This window comes from Dendropsophus ebraccatus, chromosome 11 (genome assembly GCF_027789765.1).
Source record: "Dendropsophus ebraccatus isolate aDenEbr1 chromosome 11, aDenEbr1.pat, whole genome shotgun sequence".
Taxonomy (NCBI): domain Eukaryota; kingdom Metazoa; phylum Chordata; class Amphibia; order Anura; family Hylidae; genus Dendropsophus; species Dendropsophus ebraccatus.
Window position 1 is genome coordinate 95,267,926 of NC_091464.1, and position 21,217 is coordinate 95,289,142.

Genomic DNA, 21,217 nt, shown 5'->3' on the forward strand with positions numbered 1-21,217 from the left:
TTCTTGTTAGCTGTTTACATCCGGGTCCGCGCGCCTGCACTAGTTAGTGTTTTCTGATTGGCTGTGTTGCGCTATTCTCCTCTCCTATTGGCTGGTTGGCTCCCTGACTCCTCCTCTGAGGCGGTGTGCTTCTCTCGCTGTCACCTCCGAGCCGCAGTCTGTCAGGATGAGTCGGGGTGGTATGATCCTCAGGGGGGTGGCCGTAGTCCTCCTTCTGGTCGTGTCGCTGGCATTCAGACCCTCAGCGGCTGATATCCCCCCTCGCAATGAGACTGCCCGGGTGGCGCGCTATGTGGCTCACAGGTGTGACTGGGGCGCCCTGGCCACCATCTCCAGCCACGAGCCGCTCCGCGGGCAGCCCTTCGCCAATGTGTTCTCAGTGAGTGACGGGCCCCGGGGCCACAGCAGCGGAGTGCTCTACTTCTACCTGACCACCATGGAGGTCTCTGTGCAGGACTTACAGGTGAGCGGCGGTTACCATGGAGACGCCGGATACAACATGCCCCTGTGTAACCGCTTGGATTTACAGTAATAAGGGACAGTGACCAGATTCCATTTCTGATAATCCAGAAAGCCTGACAGTCCGGCACTTATATCCCCCCAGCTGCTGTATATTGCCGGACTGAGGGAAATGTCCTGTGTGTATATATATATATAATATATGTATGAGGGGTTGTAATATGTTCTGCATAATCCCCGTAAGTACTGGGTCAGAGGTCACGTTATATCCCCGCCCCCGGTCTATAATCTCCCAGCACCACGTGTGAACGAGGCCGCTTATCTGAGACCCTGCAGGCGGGCGCTGCTGTTTGGGTCCATAGCGGGTTACAGCGATAGAGAGTAGTGGGGAGAGGACTGTGTTATGTATATATATATATACAGGGGGGAGAGAGGACTGTGTTATGTATATATATATACAGGGGGGGAGAGAGGACTGTCTGTTATATATATATATATATATATATATACACAGGGGGGGAGAGAGAGGACTGTGTGTTATATATATATATATATATATATATATATATATATATATATATATATACACAGGGGGGGAGAGAGAGGACTGTGTGTTATATATATATATATACATACACTACCGTACAAAAGTTTGCAGTCACCCGAACAATTTAGTGTTTTCCATGAAAAGTCGCACTTCTTCACCACCAGACGTTGTGAAATGAATAGAAAATAGAGACAAGACATTGACAAGGTTAATAATAATAATAATGATTTGTATTTGAAATAACATTGTTCTTACATCACACTTTGCTTTCGTCAGAGAATCCTCCTTTTGCAGCAATTCCAGCATTGCACACCTTTGGCATTCTAGCTATTAATCTGTTGGGGTAAGCTGGAGAAATTGCGCCCCACGCTTCTAGAAGCAGCTCCCACAAGTTGGATTGGTTGGATGGGCACTTCTGGCGTACCATACGGTCCAGCTGCTCCCACAATGGGGTGGTGATCTGGTGACTGCGCTGGCCACTCCATTACCTATGATAGAATACCAGCTGCTGCTTCTGCTGGAAATAGTTCTTGCACAATTTGGAGGTGTTTAGGGTCATTGTCCTGTTGTAGGATGAAATTGGCTCCAACCAAGCGCTGCCCACTGGGTATGGCATGGCGGTGCAGAGTGATAGCCTTCCTTATTCACAATCCCTTTTACCCTGTACAAATCTCCCACCTTACCAGCACCAACCCCAGACCATCACATGACCTCCACCATGTATAACAGATGGCGTCAGGCATTCTTCCAGCATCTTCTCATTTCTTCTGCATCTCACAAACGTTCTTCTTTGTGATCCAAACACCTCAAACTTGGATTCATCCGTCCACAACACTTTTTTCCAGTCTTCCTCTGTCCAATGTCTGTGTTCTTTTGCCCATCTTAAAGGGGTACTCCCCCAAAAATAATTTTTGCATTAATACGCTGCCCACCTGTAGCTTTCCATCTTTCCAATATAAAGTTATTACGGATTCTGCACAGTTCTGCTGTTATCCAGCTGCATTCACCTCCAGGGATTGCATAGAATCATCAGACCTCAGTCCACACCGACACGCTCCCTGCTCCTGGCCCCCACCCTCCGTGTCGGCATCACGTGTCCTCAGTCCCAGCACAGTGAAGTGACTGAGAAGACTGATGCGGTGGCTGCTGTTACAGAGGGAGACAGTGATCAGCACAGCTGTGACTGCATCCCTCTCTAACAGCAGCCACCCGGTCACCCCCAGCCCAGAGCTCACCCCCTGTGTCCAGAGCCTCCCGCAGCACACAGCCCCCCGCCCCACAACCAACCACCCCCCCCCCCCCCATCACCCGTGGCATCCCTCACTCACCCGCAGCATAGCTTCCGCACTCACCAGCGGCACGCCCCCCGCGGCAAGCTCCGCCCCCGCGACCGCCCACAACAAGCTCCGCCCCCGCAATCGCCCACGGCAAGCTCCGCCCCCAATCGCCCACGGCAAGCTCCGCCCCCCGCAATCGCCCACGGAAAGCTCCGCCCCCCGCAATCGCCCGCATCACCGCCAACTCAGCTCTGCTACACCGGCGTCCCCGCCAACTCAGCTCTGCTGCATCGCCGTCCCCGCCAACTCGGCTCTGCTGCACCGCCGTCCCCGCCAACTCGGCTCTGCTGCACCGCCGTCCCCGCCAACTCGGCTCTGCTGCACCGCCGTCCCCGCCAACTCGGCTCTGCTGCACCGCCGTCCCCGCCAACTCGGCTCTGCTGCACCGCCGTCCCCGCCAACTCGGCTCTGCTGCACCGGCGTCCCCGCCAACTCGGCTCTGCTGCACCCCCGTCCCCGCCAACTCGGCTCTGCTGCACCGGCGTCCCCGCCAACTCGGCTCTGCTGCACCGGCGTCCCCGCCAACTCGGCTCTGCTGCACCGGCGTCCCCGCCAACTCGGCTCTGCTGCACCGGCGTCCCCGCCAACTCGGCTCTGCTGCACCGGCGTCCCCGCCAACTCGGCTCTGCTGCACCGGCGTCCCCGCCAACTCGGCTCTGCTGCACCCGCGTCCCCGCCAAGTCAGCTCTGCTGCACCGGCGTCCCCGCCAAGTCAGCTCTGCTGCACCGGCGTCCCCGCCAAGTCAGCTCTGCTGCACTGTCATCATCTCCTTCATTGTCTCAGCTCTGCTACTTCACCATCATCAGGCAGAAGCATTGCATGATGGGAAATGTAGTTTCCTATTTTGGATATAGACCATGTTTTAGAAAAAGTTGTAACTCAGGAACGGCAGCAGCTAGAAAGATGGGAGACGGCTCAAAATACTCAGGGGGACTTGGTGAGTAAGACCAGCTAGGTTTGGGAGCATTTCATTTTTTTAGCTCTTGGGGGGGAATACTCCTTTAATCTTTTTCTTTTATTGGCCAGTCTCAGATATGGCTTTTTCTGCCCTGAAGCCCAAAATCCCGCAGCCGCCTCTTCACTGTAGATGGTGACACTGGTGTTTTGCGGGGACTATTTAATGAAGATGCCAGTTGGGGACCTGTGAGGCGTCTGTTTCTCAAACTAGAGACTCTAATGTGCTTATCTTCTTGCTTAGTTGTGCAACGCGGCCTCCCACTTCTTTTTCTACTCTGGTTAGAGCCTGTTTGTGCTGTCCTCTGAAGGGAGTAGTACACACCGTTGTAGGAAATCTTCAATTTCTTAGCAATTTCTCGCATGGAATAGCCTTCATTTCTAAGAACAAGAATAGACTGTCGAGTTTCAGATGAAAGTTCTCTTTTTCTGGCCATTTTGAGCGTTTAATTGACCCCACAAATGTGATGCTCCAGAAACACAATCTGCTCAGAGGAAGGTCAGTTTTGTAGCTTCTGTAACGAGCTAGACTGTTTTCAGATGTGTGAACATGATTGCACAAGGGTTTTCTAATCATCAATTAGCCTTCTGAGCCAATGAGCAAACACATTGTACCATTAGAACACTGGAGTGATAGTTGCTGGAAATGGGCCTCTATACACCTATGTAGATATTGCCCCAAAAACCAGACATTTGCAGCTAGGATAGTCATTTACCACATTAGCAATGTATAGAGTGGATTTGTTTAGGACTAGTTTAAAGTTATCTTCATTGAAAAGTACAGTGCTTTTCCTTCAAAAATAAGGACATTTCAATGTGACCCCAAACTGTTGAACAGTAGTGTATGTACAGGGGGAGAGCACTGTGTGTGTTTATATATATATATATATATATATATATATATATATATATATATATATACAGGGGGGGGGAGAGGACTGTGTGTTATATATATATATATATATATAGGGGGGGAGAGGTCTGTGTGTTATATATATATATATATATATAGGGGGGGGGGAGAGGACTGTGTGTTATATATATATATATATATATAGGGGGGGAGAGGTCTGTGTGTTATATATATATATATATATATAGGGGGGGGGAGAGGACTGTGTGTTATATAGGGGGGGGAGAGGACTGTGTGTTATATAGGGGGGGGAGAGGACTGTGTGCTATATATACAGGAGGGGGAGAGAGGACTGTGTGTTATATAGGGGGGGGGGAGAGGACTGTGTGCTATATATAAAGGAGGGGGAGAGAGGACTGTGTGTTATATATACAGGGGGTGGGGACTGTGTGTTATATATGCAGGGGGGAGAGGACTGTGTGTTATATATGCTGGGGGCATAGGACTGTGTATTAAATATATATATATATATATATATATATATATATATATATATATATATATATATAATGTGTGTGTGTGTGTGTGTGTGTATATATATATATATATATACACAGGGGGGGAGAGGGCTGTGTGTTTTATGTATATATACGGGTGTGTGGGGGGGGGGAGTGAGAGTCTACTCCACAGCAGAGGGAATGATCCTGGAGCAGCGATCACCACCCAGTGACAATCCTAATAACAGGCAGATATAAAAAGTTTAAGATGTCTTTACATCCTGAGGTGGTGCTATATTCTTTCCTGCAAAGTAACATTACAACTCAGAGCATTTCTGAGGAATAGTTCTATCCAGGGAGGAGGATGACCCGCGGTAATGCATCCAGGGAGGAGGATGACCCGCGGTAATGCATCCAGGGAGGAGGATGACCCGCGGTAATGCATCCAGGGAGGAGGATGACCCGCGGTAATGCATCCAGGGGCCCCGACACCTGCCCAGGGGTCATCAGGTGCTGATGGAGGCCCTGCTCAATTATACATGTGAGATTGTTTTATTGGTTGTACAGGCGTCCGTGACCTCTGTGCTCACATATAACCTGGAGTCACTCTCTGTACTCTAGTCGGTATTTTGAGCCAAAACCAGGAGTGGAGGTGAACAGGGAAAACGTGAAACTCTTTCTGTGCCGCTCCTCCCCGGGTGCATAGAAAAGCTGGATTCAGTCCTGGAAAACTGGTAGTCTGGCGCTGTGGCTGAAGGCAGTTGATAATCACCTGTGCACGGGGTCAGGAGATTCTGTATACGTGTGTGTGTGTGTGTGTGTGTGTGTCTATATAACAGGGTGGATTTGTTTTAAATCAAACTGATTTAAATCACGATTTAAATCACGATTTAAATCACTAGTCAGGAAGGCTTGATTTAAATCAGTGATTTAAATCAAAGTTTCTACCTAAACTAGTTCTTGCTACTTTAACATGCAAGTAGATGAAGATTTTTAGAATCACTTTTTATATTACTTTTTTCTCCCCAGTTTAATGGGTTAATCATTCATATTTGGACACCACTGTTCTGTTGTACTTAGGAAGGAGAAAAATAATCCTGAACTTAATAACAATTTAAATGGATTTATTCAACTGAAACAATAACAACATTACAGCATACGTTATTTGCTTAAACAAACATCCATGTTAACTAATTTGGCTAAACAAAAAAAAAAAAAAAAATAGTCCAAACAATCAGAAACATATTGTCTAACTTCTTGGACTTGGTACTGAAGGGGATGATTCTGTATTCATAGGTTTGTAGAACAATAGGATTAAGGTCTTTTTCTCAACTCTGTTCATGTTGTAACATTTGAGAACATATACAGCCTTTATTCTACTGAGTTAAACAACTCAGCTTTATCTCATGATGGAAGAACCTTTGGATGGTAAAATATTTTCCTCAAAAAGCAGTTTATTGAAAAAAATCCGATTTAAATCAAAAAAATCCGATTTAAATCAAAAAAAATCCGATTTTTTTGATTTTTTTTAAAAAAATCATTGATTTTTATCCACCCTGCTATATAATACATATATATATATATATATATATATATATATATATATATATATATATATATATATATATATATATATATATATATATTACACACTCACCGGCCACTTTATTAGGTACACCTGTCCAACTGCACGTTACCACTTAATTTCTAATCAGCCAATCACATGGCGGCAACTCAGTGCATTTAGGCATGTAGACATGGTCAAGACAATCTCCTGCAGTTCAAACCGAGCATCAGTATGGGGAAGAAAGGGGATTTGAGGGCCTTTGAACATGGCATGGTTGTTGGTGCCAGAAGGGTTGGTCTGAGTATTTCAGAAACTGCTGATCAGCAGAATAATGCGCCATGTCATAAAGCTAGAATCATCTCAGACTGGTTTCTTGAACATGACAATGAGGTCACTGTACTCCAATGGCCTCCACAGTCACCAGATCTCAATCCAATAGAGCATCTTTGGGATGTGGTGGAACGGGAGATTGGCATCATGGATGTGCAGCCGACAAATCTGCGGCAACTGTGTGATGCCATCATGTCAATATGGACCAAAGTCTCTGAGGAAGCTTCCAGCACCTTGTTGTATCTATGCCACCAAGAATTGAGGCAGTTCTAAAGGCAAAAGGGGGTCCAACCCGTTACTAGCATGGTGTACCTAATAAAGTGGCCGGTGAGTGTATATATTAGTGGAGATCTTTAGTAGGGGCAGAGAGAATAAAGCAGTCCTTTTGCCAATTAAAAGAGGACCTGTCACCCCCTGTGCCGGGATGACAGGCTCCCAATTCCCGGCTAGATCCCCTTATACTGACCTCATCCCGCTCCCGGGATGGAGATATCCTGGTCAGAAGCCGGCACGCGCGCTGTGGAGATAGGTCTGGCATCCATAGAGAATTAATGGAGCCATCCATAGAGAATTAATGGAGCCGGACTCATCTCTGCAGCGCGCGCGTCAGCTTCTGACCAGGATATCTCAGTCCTGGGAGCAAGGCTCGGTGGGATGAGGTCAGTATAAGGAAATCGGGAGCCTGTCACCCCGGCACCCTGTCACCCATTCCAATAAAATCCAGGCCCGGAAATAATAAACAACAGTATCAGTATCTTACCATTCACCTTTCTACAATGTGTGTGTGTGTGTGTGTGTGTGTGTGTGTGTATATATATATATATATAGTGGTGCTTTGGATTACGAGCATAATTCGTTCCAGGACCATGCTTGTAATCCAAATCTGCTCTTAAACCAAAGCAAATTTTCCCATAAGAAATTATAGAAGTGCAGACAATTGGTTCCACACCCCAAAAATAATAATTTATTTTTCTGAATTACATGTAAAACAGATGAAACAAAGATTAAGAAACAGCAGAATATGTGATATCATAAACTACTGTACAGTAATGGAGAGGATGGGAAACATAAGGGCTGACAGAGACTGCAGGGAGCATGAAGGAATGAGCAGGGCAGATGTGGGCACATACATGCAGCACTCTCTGTCCGGGGAGAGAGGGGTTACAGCTATGGAGAGATTACCTCCACAGTCCTGTCCTCTGATGTAAGCCCCAGCCTGAAGTGGATCTGCTGTGATTTGGAAGGTGAGGGAGACTTCCTGGGTCAGAGTACAGGGCTGTAGACCCCGCTATGCAGACCATGCCCCTCCTCCACTCCCCCTCCCACCCAGTACAGGGAGCTCTTACACCAAAGCAATGCTCTTAAACCAAGTCACAATTTTGAAAAACTGTGAGCTCTTAAACCAAAACGTTCTTAAACCAAGTTACTCTTAAACCAAGGTACCACTGTATATATATAAGTTCAAAAATATTCCACAGCACTAGAGATGAGGGTGGGTGCCTGCTCTTTACCGCCCGATTCAAGATGGAGCAATATAGAGTCCAAAAATATAGCGGCACGTCCAGTAGTGAATAAAGTGAAATTTATTTGCTCAAAAAAATGCAGCAACGTTTCAGTCCATACTATATGGACCTTTCTCAAGCCACACACTTATGGTGCGTTTACACAGAAAGATTTATCTGACAGATTTTGGAAGCCAAAGCCAGCAATGGATTTGAATAGAGGATAGATCCCAGTCTTTCCTTTATGACCTGATCCCTGTTTATAATCTGTTCCTGGTTTTGGCTTCAAAGATCTGTCAGATAAATGTCTGTGTAAACGCACCATTACACAGCAAAGTCTTATATACATACGTGGATAAATCAATAAAGTGTGATTAGTGAAGAAAACATGTCAGAAAGCATCTATGTTACAAGTGATTACATAAAAGAAGAGGTAATTACGAGGATATAAATCCATACATATAAGCAGTGGCGCCGCAATGATGAGGCGACCTGAGTCGTCTGCCTCAGGCGGCGCCACCAGCTGACATCATGGGGCGGCATATGGCGGATTATAATATGGGCGGTTCGGGCGGCCGCCCACATTATAATCCGCCACTGATTGTACCATGTACCGGAGTCCCCCCGCGCCCGGGCAGTATCTGTAATGAGATGCTGGGAGTGGGAGAGACTGTATTCAGAAGCGCCGCGCTGTACTGAATCAGTCGCGCGGTGCTAATACTACAGCGCGGCGCTTAGGAATACAGTCTCCCCCGCTCCCAGCATCTCATTACCAATGCTGTCCGGGCGCGGGGGTCTCTGGTACCAGCATTCCACGTCCGTGATCCGTCAGGATCACGGAACGTGGGAATGCAGCCCCCGGCTGATGTGCGGCTGCCGTGGGTGTCCCGTCCTGTCCCCGGCAGAGCGCGCATTAGAGAGCTCCCCGTGCGCCGGAAGTCACAGGCACACGGGGATCTCTCTGATGCGCCCGCTGCCGGGGACAGGATGGGACACCCCGGGCAGCCGCACATCAGCCGGGGACCAGACCAGAGAGGCTCGAGGGGGGAACGGATGGCAGGTGAGTTGTGTGCTGTTTTTTGTTTTATCTGCTGTGCAGGGGGGGGGGGGACCATCTATAAGGGAGAGGGAAGAGGGGGACCATCTATAAGGGAGGGGGGGGAAGAGGGGGACCATCTATAAGGGAGAGGGGAGAGGGAAGAGGGGGACCATCTATAAGGGAGGGGGGGGAAGAGGGGGACCATCTATAAGGGAGGGGGGGAAGAGGTGGACCATCTATAAGGGGGGGGGGGAAGAGGGGGACCATCTATAAGGGGGGAGGAGAGGGAAGAGGGGGACCATCTAAAAGGGGGGGGAAGAGGGGGACCATCTATAAGGGAGGGGGGGAAAGAGGGGGGACCATCTATAAGGGAGGGGGGGGGGAGAGGGGGACCATCTATAAGGGGAGGGGAAGAGGGGGACCATCTATAAGGGGGGGGGGGAGAGAGGGGGACCATCTATAAGGGGGGGGAGAGGGGGACCATCTATAAGGGAGGGAGGAAAGAGGGGGACCATCTATAAGGGAGGGGGGGAGAGGGGGACCATCTATAAGGGGGGGGGGGGGAGAGGGGAGAGGGGGACCATCTATAAGGGGGGGGAGAGGGAAGAGGGGGACCATCTATAAGGGGGGGGAAGAGGGGGACCATCTATAAGGGGGGGGGAGGGAAGAGGGGGACCATCTATAAGGGGGGGGGGAAGAGGGAAGAGGGGGACCATCTATAAGGGGGGGGGGAAGAGGGAAGAGGGGGACCATCTATAAGGGGGGGGGAAGAGGGGGACCATCTATAGGGGGGGGGAGAGGGGGACCATCTATAAGGGGGGGGGGAGAGGGGGACCATCTATAAGGGGGGGGGGAGAGGGGGACCATCTATAAGGGGGGGGGAGAGGGGGACCATCTATACGGGAGGGGGGAGAGGGGGACCATCTATAAGGGGGGGAGAGGGAAGAGGGGGACCATCTATAAGGGGGGGGGGAAGAGGGGGACCATCTGAAAGGGGGGGGGAGGGAAGAGGGGGACCATCTATAAGGGGGGAAAGAGGGAAGAGGGGGACCATCTATAAGGGAGGGGGGAAAGAGGAGGACCATCTATAGGGGGGGAGAGGGAACAGGGGGACCATCTATAAGGGGGGGGGAGAGGGGGGCCATCTATAAGGGGGGGGGGAGAGGGGGGCCATCTATAAGGGAGGGGGAAAGAGGGGGACCATCTATAAGGGAGAGGGAAGAGGGGGACCATCTATAAGGGGGGGGAAAGAGGGGGGACCATCTATAAGGGGGGGGGAGAGGGGGACCATCTATAAGGGAGGAGGGAAAGAGGGGGACCATCTATAAGGGAGGGGGGAGAGGGGGACCATCTATAAGGGAGGGGGGAGAGGGGGACCATCTATAAGGGAGGGGGGAGAGGGGGACCATCTATAAGGGAGGAGGGAAAGAGGGGGACCATCTATAAGGGAGGGGGGAGAGGGGGACCTTCTATAAGGGGGAGGTGAGAGGGGGGCCATCTATAAGGGAGAGGGGACCATCTATAAGGGGGGGGGGGAGAGGGGGACCATCTATAAGGGGGGAAGAGGGGGACCATCTCCTAAAAGATCAGCCCCCTCCTCTCCTGACATCCTCTGTGCTGCTGGGACTTCTCCTATAGGATTAGCAACCTCCTCTCCTGACATCCTCTGTGCTGCTGGGACCTCTCCTATAGGATTAGCACCCTCCTCTCCTGACATCCTCTGTGCTGCTGGGACTTCTCCTATAGGATTAGCAACCTCCTCTCCTGACATCCTCTGTGCTGCTGGGACCTCTCCTATAGGATTAGCACCCTCCTCTCCTGACATCCTCTGTGCTGCTGGGACTTCTCCTATAGGATTAGCACCCTCCTCTCCTGACATCCTCTGTGCTGCTGTGACCTCCCCTATAAGATCAGCCCCCTCCTCTCCTGACATCCTCTGTGCAGCAAGGGACCAAACATTATGTTTATTGGGGACAGCAGTGTGTGTGTGTGTGGGGGGGGGGGGGGGCAGTGGTGGATTATAATGTGGGCGGATTGACGGGGGGGGGGGGGGCGTCATCCTATAGTTCGCCTCGGGCAGCAGAGAGGCTAGAATCACCCCTGCATATAAGGTGTACAAATCAAGTGTATACAGTGCATATATTAAAGAATAAAAACTGATTAACAATTAAGGACCACCTGGTGAGCGACGTCTGAGCAAATAAATTTCACTTTATTCACTACTGGACGTGCCGCTATATTTTTGGATATATAATCTCTCCTGTGATGTGAAGTCTATAAAGCTCCTCTGTTTCTCGCTGCCCTCTATGTATTGGCAGGATCTTCTCCTCGGTGACTCAGCAGATGAGGCAGCGGCTGGTTCTGCAGGGTAATGCCACGTGATCTGCTGAGCACCAGGTCAGAGGTCGTGTACACTACACACCACCACCACCCTCATCCTCATTGCGTGTGCAATCAATTTCTCCTCGTGACAATATTTCTCTAAAAATGCACAATAAATGAGGAAACGCACATGGGAATCATGGGAAATCTAGGCAGCGTGAGGACAAATACGAATCGGCCCCAGGAGCTCCCATGGAGCCATTATTATCTTGACGCTTGTCCTTTTAGGATTTTATACTTTTATTAAAAGTGTTAATAAACTTAAGTAAATATAAAGTTGTGACGCTTGCTGTGTATCAGAAGTGATTGCTGCAGAGTCAGCGAGTTAAAGGGGCTGTCTGAAGAGAAGAGGTCTTAGGGTTTATTCCCACGTTCCGTGAAACATGGAGCCCACAGACAGGGAAGCCCTGTACTGGAGTCCCCCTCCCCCGCGTGATGTAGCAATATATGGGTGGCAGCGGGGAAAGTCTTAGGGTCTTATGAGACAAAGCGATTTTTAACAATTAATGGCTAACGAGAAACGATCGCAAGCGAGATTATTTATTGTTAACCTTAAATCGTTCACCATATTACACAGAACGATGGTCGTTATGCTACGTTTACACGGAACAATAATTCGCCCGATCGTACGATTAACGACTTCGAAGTAACGATTTTTCTTTCATAACGATCAGCGTTTAGACGGAATGATATATCGTTCGGAAAATTCGTTTTGTGATCGCAAAATTATTTTTGCATTAATACGTTGCCAACCCGTAGCTTTGCATCTTTCCAATATAAACTTCTTATGGATTCTACATAGTTTTGCTGTTATCTCGATGCACTCACCCCCACGGATTGCATAGAATCATCAGCTCTCAGTCCACTCCGTCACCACTCCCTGCTCCTGGCCCACACCCCCCGAGACGGCATCACGTGTCCTGCATCTCTTCAATAAGCCGGGTAAGGGCCCTATTCCACAGTAACGATAATCGGCTGGATCGGCCTCATTTGGCCCGATTCGGCCGATTATCGTTCGGTGAAATGGAGAGAGCGATCAGCCGATGATTGTGTCATCGGCTGATCGTTCATTTAGGGCCAGACCTAAAATCATCGTTCCCCCACCACGCATCGCTACGGTTGAATAGCGGTGCGCAGCGGGCGACCGACGATTTGAGAAGAAGCAGCAGCATCATACATTACCTGGCTGCAGGGCTTCTTCTCCGCGCTGTCTTCATCCCCGGGTCCCACGCGCTCTATCTTCTGAATGGCCGGTCAGCTGACGGAGCGCTCAGCCAATCACAGGCTGGGACTGCCGCGGCCTGTGATTGGCTGAGTGGGGCCTGTCAGCTGACCGGCCATTCAGAAGATAGAGCGCGGGGGACCCGGGGATGAAGACAGCGCGGAGAAGAAGCCCTGCAGCCAGGTAATGTATGATGCTGCAAGGGCTGCAAGGACATCGGTAACTATGTCCTTGCAGCCCTCGCTCAACGATCATCGGGTCGTGGAATAGGCCCAGTAAACGAGCGGCGATCTATCGTTGATCGGGCCCGTGGAATAGGACCCTTAGGCTTCTAACCCAGTCCACTGAAGTGAAAGACACTGAGACAGACGGCTGCCGCTCCCCCCCCCCCCCCGCATCACACCCAGCCGCCCGCCCGCATGACAACCCCCCCCTCGCATCTCACCCAGCCGCCCGCATGACCAACCCCCCCCCCCCCCCCCGCGCGCGCATCTCGCCCAGCCGCCCGCCCGCATGACACTGCTCGCCCCCGCCGCATCTCACCCAGCCGCCCACATGACACTGCTCGCCCCCCGCATGACACCCCCCCCCCCCGCCCCGCATCCCACCCGCATCTCACCCGGTGGCCGTCTGCAACCCCCCCATCTCACCATCTCTCGTCTCTGCTTCGTCATCAGCGTCACCATCTCAGCTCTGCTATATCATCAGCGTCACCATCTCAGCTCTGCTATATCATCAGCGTCACCATCTCAGCACTTCTATATCATCAGCGTCACCATCTCAGCTCTGCTATATCATTGCCATCTCAGCTCTGCTATATCAGCGTCACCATCTCAGCTCTGCTATATCATCAGCGTCACCATCTCAGCTCTGCTATATCATCAGCGTCACCATCTTAGCTCTGCTAAATCATTGCCATCTCAGCTCTGCTATATCAGCGTCGCCATCTCAGCTCTGCTATATCATTGCCATCTCAGCTCTGCTATATCATCAGCATCACCATCTCAGCTCTGCTATATCATCAGCGTCACCATCTCAGCTCTGCTATATCATCAGCGTCACCATCTTAGCTCTGCTAAATCATTGCCATCTCAGCTCTGCTATATCAGCGTCGCCATCTCAGCTCTGCTATATCATTGCCATCTCAGCTCTGCTATATCATCAGCGTCACCATCTCAGCTCTGCTATATCATCAGCGTCACCATCTTAGCTCTGCTAAATCATTGCCATCTCAGCTCTGCTATATCAGCGTCGCCATCTCAGCTCTGCTATATCATTGCCATCTCAGCTCTGCTATATCAGCGTCGCCATCTCAGCTCTGCTATATCATTGCCATCTCAGCTCTGCTATATCAGCGTCACCATCTCGGCTCTGCTATATCAGCGTCACCATCTCAGCTCTGCTATATCAGCGTCACCATCTCAGCTCTGCTATATCAGCGTCACCATCTCAGCGCTGCTATATCATCAGCGTCACCATCTCAGCTCTGCTATATCAGCGTCACCATCTCAGCTCTTCTATATCATCAGCGTCACCATCTTAGCTCTGCTAAATCATTGCCATCTCAGCTCTGCTATATCAGCGTCACCATCTCAGCTCTGCTATATCAGCGTCACCATCTCAGCTCTGCTATATCATCAGCGTCACCATCTCAGCTCTGCTATATCAGCGTCACCATCTCAGCACTTCTATATCATCAGCGTCACCATCTCAGCTCTGCTATATCAGCGTCACCATCTCAGCACTTCTATATCATCAGCGTCACCATCTCAGCTCTGCTATATCAGCGTCACCATCTCAGCTCTGCTATATCATCAGCGTCACCATCTCAGCTCTGCTATATCAGCGTCACCATCTCAGCTCTGCTATATCATCAGCGTCACCATCTCAGCTCTGCTATATCATCAGCGTCACCGTCTCAGCTCTTCTATATCATCAGTGTCACCATCTTAGCTCTGCTAAATCATTGCCATCTCAGCTCTGCTATATCAGCGTCGCCATCTCAGCTCTGCTATATCAGCGTCACCATCTCAGCTCTGCTATATCAGCGTCACCATCTCAGCTCTGCTATATCATCAGCGTCACCATCTCAGCTCTGCTATATCATCAGCGTCACCATCTCAGCTCTGCTATATCATTGCCATCTCAGCTCTGCTTGTCACCATCTTAGCTCATTTACACCATCATCATTGCCATCTCAGTTCTGCTACTTCACCATCATCAGGCAGAAGCATTGCATGATGGGAAATGTAGTTTCCTATCTTGATTATAGACCATCCTTTAGAAAAACTTGTAACTCAGGAACGGAAGCAGCTAGAAAGATGGGAGACGGCTCAAAATACTCAGGGGGACTTTGTGAGTAAGACGGTTTGGGAGTATAAATTTTTTTTAGCTCTTGGGGGGAATACCCCTTTAAGCCTATCTCGCACATAGGTAAAATAGGTGAACGACTGTTTACACAGAACGATCTGCGAATTTTTTGCGAACGACGATTTAAGAACATGTTCAAAGATCAAAATGAACAATTTCTCGCTCGTCGTTTGTTGGGTTTACACGTACGATTATCGCTCGAATTCGATCGTTATCGTGCAGATTGGCACGATAATCGTTCTGCGTAAACGCAGCATTAGTTACAATCGTTACTATGATCGCTTGCTCCGTCTGATCCCAGCAGAACAATGAACCATGTGCAATTACACTGAACGATTAGTGAACAAATACGGAACTATAGCGAACGATTAATGATTACTTTAGGTTCAGATCTAAATCCACTATCAACAGTTTTTCAACCCTTGCCTGCAATTACACAGAATGATTATTGTTTAAATTGAACGATAATCATCTTGTGTAAAAGGGCCCTTAGAATCTTAGTAATGAAGCAGCTGTGCGGCTCTGTCACTATGATGCTGTGAACATTCAAAGACTTCCCCCGCTCCCGGCATCATATTAATACATCATGCCGGGTGAGACTCCATTACAGGGGGCAGGGCTCCCCCATCTATGGGCTCCATGTTTCACGGAACATGGGAATAAGCCCTTACCTGTTCTGTCTCTGGACCTGCCCTGCTCTCGTCTCTACTTCAGCTGTGGGTAAAGCTGCCTGCCCCTTGGTACTTGCCCCCGCTTGTCTACACCTGAGATAGGGGAAGACCTCTTCTGCCCCCTTATAAGTCCCCCCTGATGGAGGGGAATGGATGTGTACAGGGGGGTCTGGCTATTTATCTGAAGGTTTGCCATTATAGTAACCAACTTGGCAAAGAAAGAAAATTAGGATCCATATGGGGCCGAGCACATGATCATTGCTGATGTGGCAGAATCACGTTCTGATGCACAAATGTGGAGGAGAGGTCCCAGAAAAAGCACAACATTTGATTTCTTTTGCAGTTGTGAAGAAGAAGAATAAGTCACTTCTCCAATTTTTGCAGAACTTTCCGCATTTCATCACATTATGAGAGTACCAGGAATATGAATATAAATATATATATAATCTATAATGTGTGTATGTATGTGTATAGTATGTGTCAGTAGTGATCACTTTTATTATATCAAACCTGCCACTTAACCAAAAAGACGACTACTACTACCTGGCCATTCTCCACCCCCCACACCCCCATAGAGTCCCTGATACTTACCCCCTCCTGCCGATCGCTCCACAGAGAAATTACCGCCCGCTCGTCTGTGCTCCATATGCAAATGAGAAGAGATGAGTCCAATAGCCACAGGAAATCATTGCTCCAGTCTGAACCCCCTCCCCCACTGATCTCTATAGGAAGTTGTAATCTAATCCGATCTAACCTGTAATAGCCTCTTCTCCTATTGGATCATTTTCTTTATTCTTTTATATTCTCCCTCTTCTTACAGTTTCCTCTCATTTCAGGTGAACCCGAACGCCTCCCTGACCATGTCTCTGGCGCAGACTCCATACTGCAGGCAGGAGCAGTACGACCCCCAGAGTCCTCTCTGCGCTCACATCATCATCTCCGGCAGCATCCAGAAGGTGAGGACCCCCTGAAGCCCCCTGCTTAATATTACATACATGATATGTACATCTATCTATATACTGACCAAATCTCTTCCTCCAAGGTGGATGACAAGGAGGCAGGCACAGCCAAGATGGCCTTATTCAGCCGCCACCCGGAGATGGCTAGTTGGCCCCGTGATCACGACTGGTTCTTCGCCAAACTCAACATCACAAACATCTGGGTGCTGGATTACTTTGGTGGCATCAAAACTGTGACCCCAGAGGATTATTACCAGGCCAGACCTTAGTGTGAGTACAACATATAGGACCCGGTCTATATTATATACAGATTTATGGAATGAAGCATCATGGAAACAGCAAAGATTGTCAGCAGATATTCTCCATCTAGTCACCCTATTAGTATTTCCCTTCTTATTATCTTAGGATGGATATATGTATACACCAGGCAGGTTTACATTCACTTATGGTAGATTTATCTACCACATCTGCTGGAAGTTTGTTCCAAGCATCTACTACCATCAGAGACGACCAGCACTTAAAAGGATACTGAGAAGCTGCAGTGTTGCAGATACAGCCTGCCGTCGTCTCAGAAGGGAGGAGGAGTAGGGGGAGACAGAGAAAAGCTCACACACAGATTTTTGTGTCTTCAGCAGAAAGCAGCAGCTGAGAACTGGGGAAAGGAGACTGAATAGATAAAAACAAGTATGGAAGGGATTGTTAGTTTCACCATGGGCAGCAACATATCAAAGATTACGTGTGAGTGGAATACCCCTTTAGGCTGGGTTCACACTACGTATATTTCAGTCAGTATATTTTAGTCAGTATTGCAACCAAAACCAGGAGTGGATTAAAAACACAGAAAGGATCTGTACACACAATGTTGAAATTGAGTGGATGGCCGCCATATAACAGTAAATAACGGCCATTATTTCAATATAACAGCCGTTGTTCTAAAATAACAGCAAATATTTGCCATTAAATGGCGGCCATCCACTCAATTTCACCATTGTGTGATCATAGCCTTTCTGTGTTTTTAATCCACTCCTGGTTTTGGTTGCAATACTGACTGAAATATACATATACTGACTGAAATATACGTAGTGTGAACCCAGCCTTAATGTGTGCAGATACCACCCACATGCTCACGTTTATTAGGATCTCATTAGTCATCCTCCTTTTTAGGGACCCTGACCTAGTGACCCCTTGTACAGGGGTAAATGAGGCAGCACAGTGAGATATTACTGATATATGGGGGACCCCATCTTGGTGGTGTTGCAGCCAGGACAGCCGGCAGCGTTGGCTGTTGACCCAGCATCACCAAAATGAAGTTGCCTATATATCGGCTGAATATGTATGTGTGTGGCCTCTAGGACTATGGACCTGCCCGTGTAATATGCCGCCCTTATATAGGACACATATTAAGCCAACAGATCCACCCTAATATCTGATATTTTTCTTTTCAGCAGATCAGATACAGAGTTACACCGGGTTCTGCTCTTCCTGTTCCTGGACACCTTTGGTTATGATGCCGCAGTGCCTCTTCCTGTGTGATTTGCTATGCATACTTTAATCTTAAAGGCGCTGTTAAACCCCCCCCCCCCCCCCCCAAATAGGAAAAAAGTGATACTTACTTGCCCTGATGTCCTTTCCTGCTAGAAAACTCGTTCAGCCAATCATTGGCCAAGGCACCGGGCAAGTCAACACTGTGGCCAGTCATTGGCTGAAGAGCAGGTGCTTCCTATGTTTTAGAAACAGCAGGGGATCAGGGCAGGTAAGTATCACTTTCTTTTGTATTTTTATGCCAGCTTGAGTTGTTAGAGTACTATTACACCAGATGATTATTGCCCGTACTTTGCTGATTACCGGACGTTACAGCCGATAATTGTGTAGTCTAATAGTTCATGTTTAAAGGCATCGATCAGTCGACAATGTTGGCTGATCCTTTTTTTAAAGCTTGAGCTAAAATCACAATCCCGACTTGCTGTCACTCCGTGTAATAGACCGCCACCTGGACAATGGAAAGATCATCCGGGCTGGATCTCCTCTAAAAGAATTTTTTAACTGAATGTTCCCTTTAAGGGGCATATTCCTCATAGGGAAAACACTATTGGGGCCAGGAGGCAGACAGCAGTCATGTGACCTGAATGTTTAGACTTGTCACTGCCAAAGCTTGCTGGGACTCCTAGTGCTTTATCTGAGAATCCAGTGGACTCCACTGATTGTTTTCTCCAATGAGTCATGTTTTCTACCTCTTGGATCAGATTGATGTTGTCAGGAGAGAAACGTCAGAGAACAACCCACTGCAGCCTCGTCTATTACCCAGCAGCCATTGGCGGAAGCCTCGTCTATTACCCAGCAGCCATTGGCGGAAGCCTCGTCTATTACCCTGCAGCCATTGCAGGAAGCCTCGTCTATTACCCAGCAGCCATACCCGGAAGCCTCGTCTATTACCCTGCAGCCATTGCAGGAAGCCTCGTCTATTACCCAGCAGCCATACCCGGAAGCCTCGTCTATTACCCAGCAGCCATACCCGGAAGCCTCGTCTATTACCCAGCAGCCATACCCGGAAGCCTCGTCTATTACCCAGCAGCCACTGGCGGAAGCCTCGTCTATTACCCAGCAGCCATTGGCGGAAGCCTCGTCTATTACCCAGCAGCCATTGGCGGAAGCCTCGTCTATTACCCTGCAGCCATTGCAGGAAGCCTCGTCTATTACCCAGCAGCCATACCCGGAAGCCTCGTCTATTACCCTGCAGCCATTGCCGGAAGCCTCGTCTATTACCCAGCAGCCATACCCGGAAGCCTCGTCTATTACCCAGCAGCCATACCCGGAAGCCTCGTCTATTACCCAGCAGCCATACCCGGAAGCCTCGTCTATTACCCAGCAGCCATACCCGGAAGCCTCGTCTATTACCCAGCAGCCATACCCGGAAGCCTCGTCTATTACCCAGCAGCCATTGCCATAATCCTCGTCTATTACCCAGCAGCCATACCCGGAAGCCTCGTCTATTACCCTGCAGCCATTGCCGGAAGCCTCGTCTATTACCCTGCAGCCATTGCCGGAAGCCTCGTCTATTACCCAGCAGCCATACCCGGAAGCCTCGTCTATTACCCAGCAGCCATACCCGGAAGCCTCGTCTATTACCCAGCAGCCATACCCGGAAGCCTCGTCTATTACCCTGCAGCCATTGCCGGAAGCCTCGTCTATTACCCAGAAGCCATACCCGGAAGCCTCGTCTATTACCCAGCAGCCATACCCGGAAGCCTCGTCTATTACCCAGCAGCCATACCCGGAAGCCTCGTCTATTACCCAGCAGCCATTGCCATAATCCTCGTCTATTACCCAGCAGCCATTGGCGGAAGCCTCGTCTATTACCCAGCAGCCATACCCGGAAACCTCGTCTATTACCCAGCAGCCATACCCGGAAGCCTTGTCTATTACCCAGCAGCCATTGCCATAATCCTCGTCTATTACCCAGCAGCCATTGCCATAATCCTCGTCTATTACCCAGCAGCCATTGGCGGAAGCCTTGTCTATTACCCAGCAGCCATTGGCGGAAGCCTCGTCTATTACTCAGCAGCCATTGGCGGAAGCCTCGTCTATTACCCAGCAGCCATTGCCATAATCCTCATCTATTACCCAGCAGCCATTGGCGGAAGCCTCCTGTATTACCCAGCAGCCGCCGATATATATCATTGTGATACTAACCACAATTACTGCGCTTGCTAAGAATAAGGATTGCTTAGTGCGTGTATTCATCTTGAATGTAATAATTTGTATTGTTATAAATAAAGTTTTTATTTTTAAATAAGATGTCTGTGAAGCCGAATGAAATACTTCCTGAAGTGCTCTGTGCTGCTGGAGATCTGCAGTCAGATTTTAAAAATATACATGTATCTGTCACAAATGCTGCAGCTCTTACCCTCAGTTTGTTTCTACAATGACCAATGTGTCTCTATGGTTACAGACTACAAACAAATCTGTGTAGTCTGATCCTGCAGTGGTGGACAGATCCCTGGAGATATAACTGCAGTATGAGCTGACACAGGGCTTGTTTGTAGTCGGTAACCATGAGGTCATGTAGTGTAAAGGCAAACTATTCCACGTGGCAGCAGTGAGCGGGTGATTCGCGGGGGGGCTGCCTGGGTGACCTCTAGATCATCCGGGCAGCCCATGGCATACAGCAGCGGTCTGCTGCCCCCTATTCCACAAAGCGACGGCAGCAGATCGTTACTGTTTGAGACGTTTGTCTTTCAACATGTTTGACAGACAAACGACGCAACGATCAGCCGTCATGAACCATGTCGGCTGGTCGTTGCCTGCTATTCCGCGGGGCGATTATCATCCGTAATGGGAATAGGGCCTTAAGGGCCCCATAAGGGCAGATATCGATCTGTGTAATAAAGACAGCGATCAGCAGAGGAGCCAGTTATAGCCTGATCATTGTCTTTAAACTCCTCGGCAGGTGAAAGGTACATAGAAAATAGATGTCACTTACCTCTCCACGCTCCCGCAGCGTCCTCCTGCCGGGTCTCTGCGTCTCCC

At 49.1% G+C, this 21,217-nt stretch overlaps 1 protein-coding gene across 2 annotated transcripts; it reads left to right on the top strand.

The window, feature by feature from the left end:
* The first annotated feature begins 126 nt into the window (after nt 1-126).
* CREG1 (cellular repressor of E1A stimulated genes 1) lies at nt 127-20,483 on the top strand. 2 transcript variants are annotated; one of them, XM_069945540.1, is made up of 4 exons: nt 127-463; nt 16,568-16,687; nt 16,774-16,960; nt 18,136-20,483. In XM_069945540.1, exons 1-3 carry the CDS (start codon nt 167-169, stop codon nt 16,957-16,959), a joined length of 603 nt encoding a protein of 200 aa, XP_069801641.1. In that variant the 5' UTR covers nt 127-166; the 3' UTR covers nt 16,960; nt 18,136-20,483. The 2 variants fall into 2 exon arrangements, with proteins under 2 accessions (XP_069801641.1, XP_069801642.1); XM_069945541.1 differs by having other exon boundaries at nt 18,139-20,483.
* The last annotated feature ends 734 nt before the right edge of the window (nt 20,484-21,217 follow it).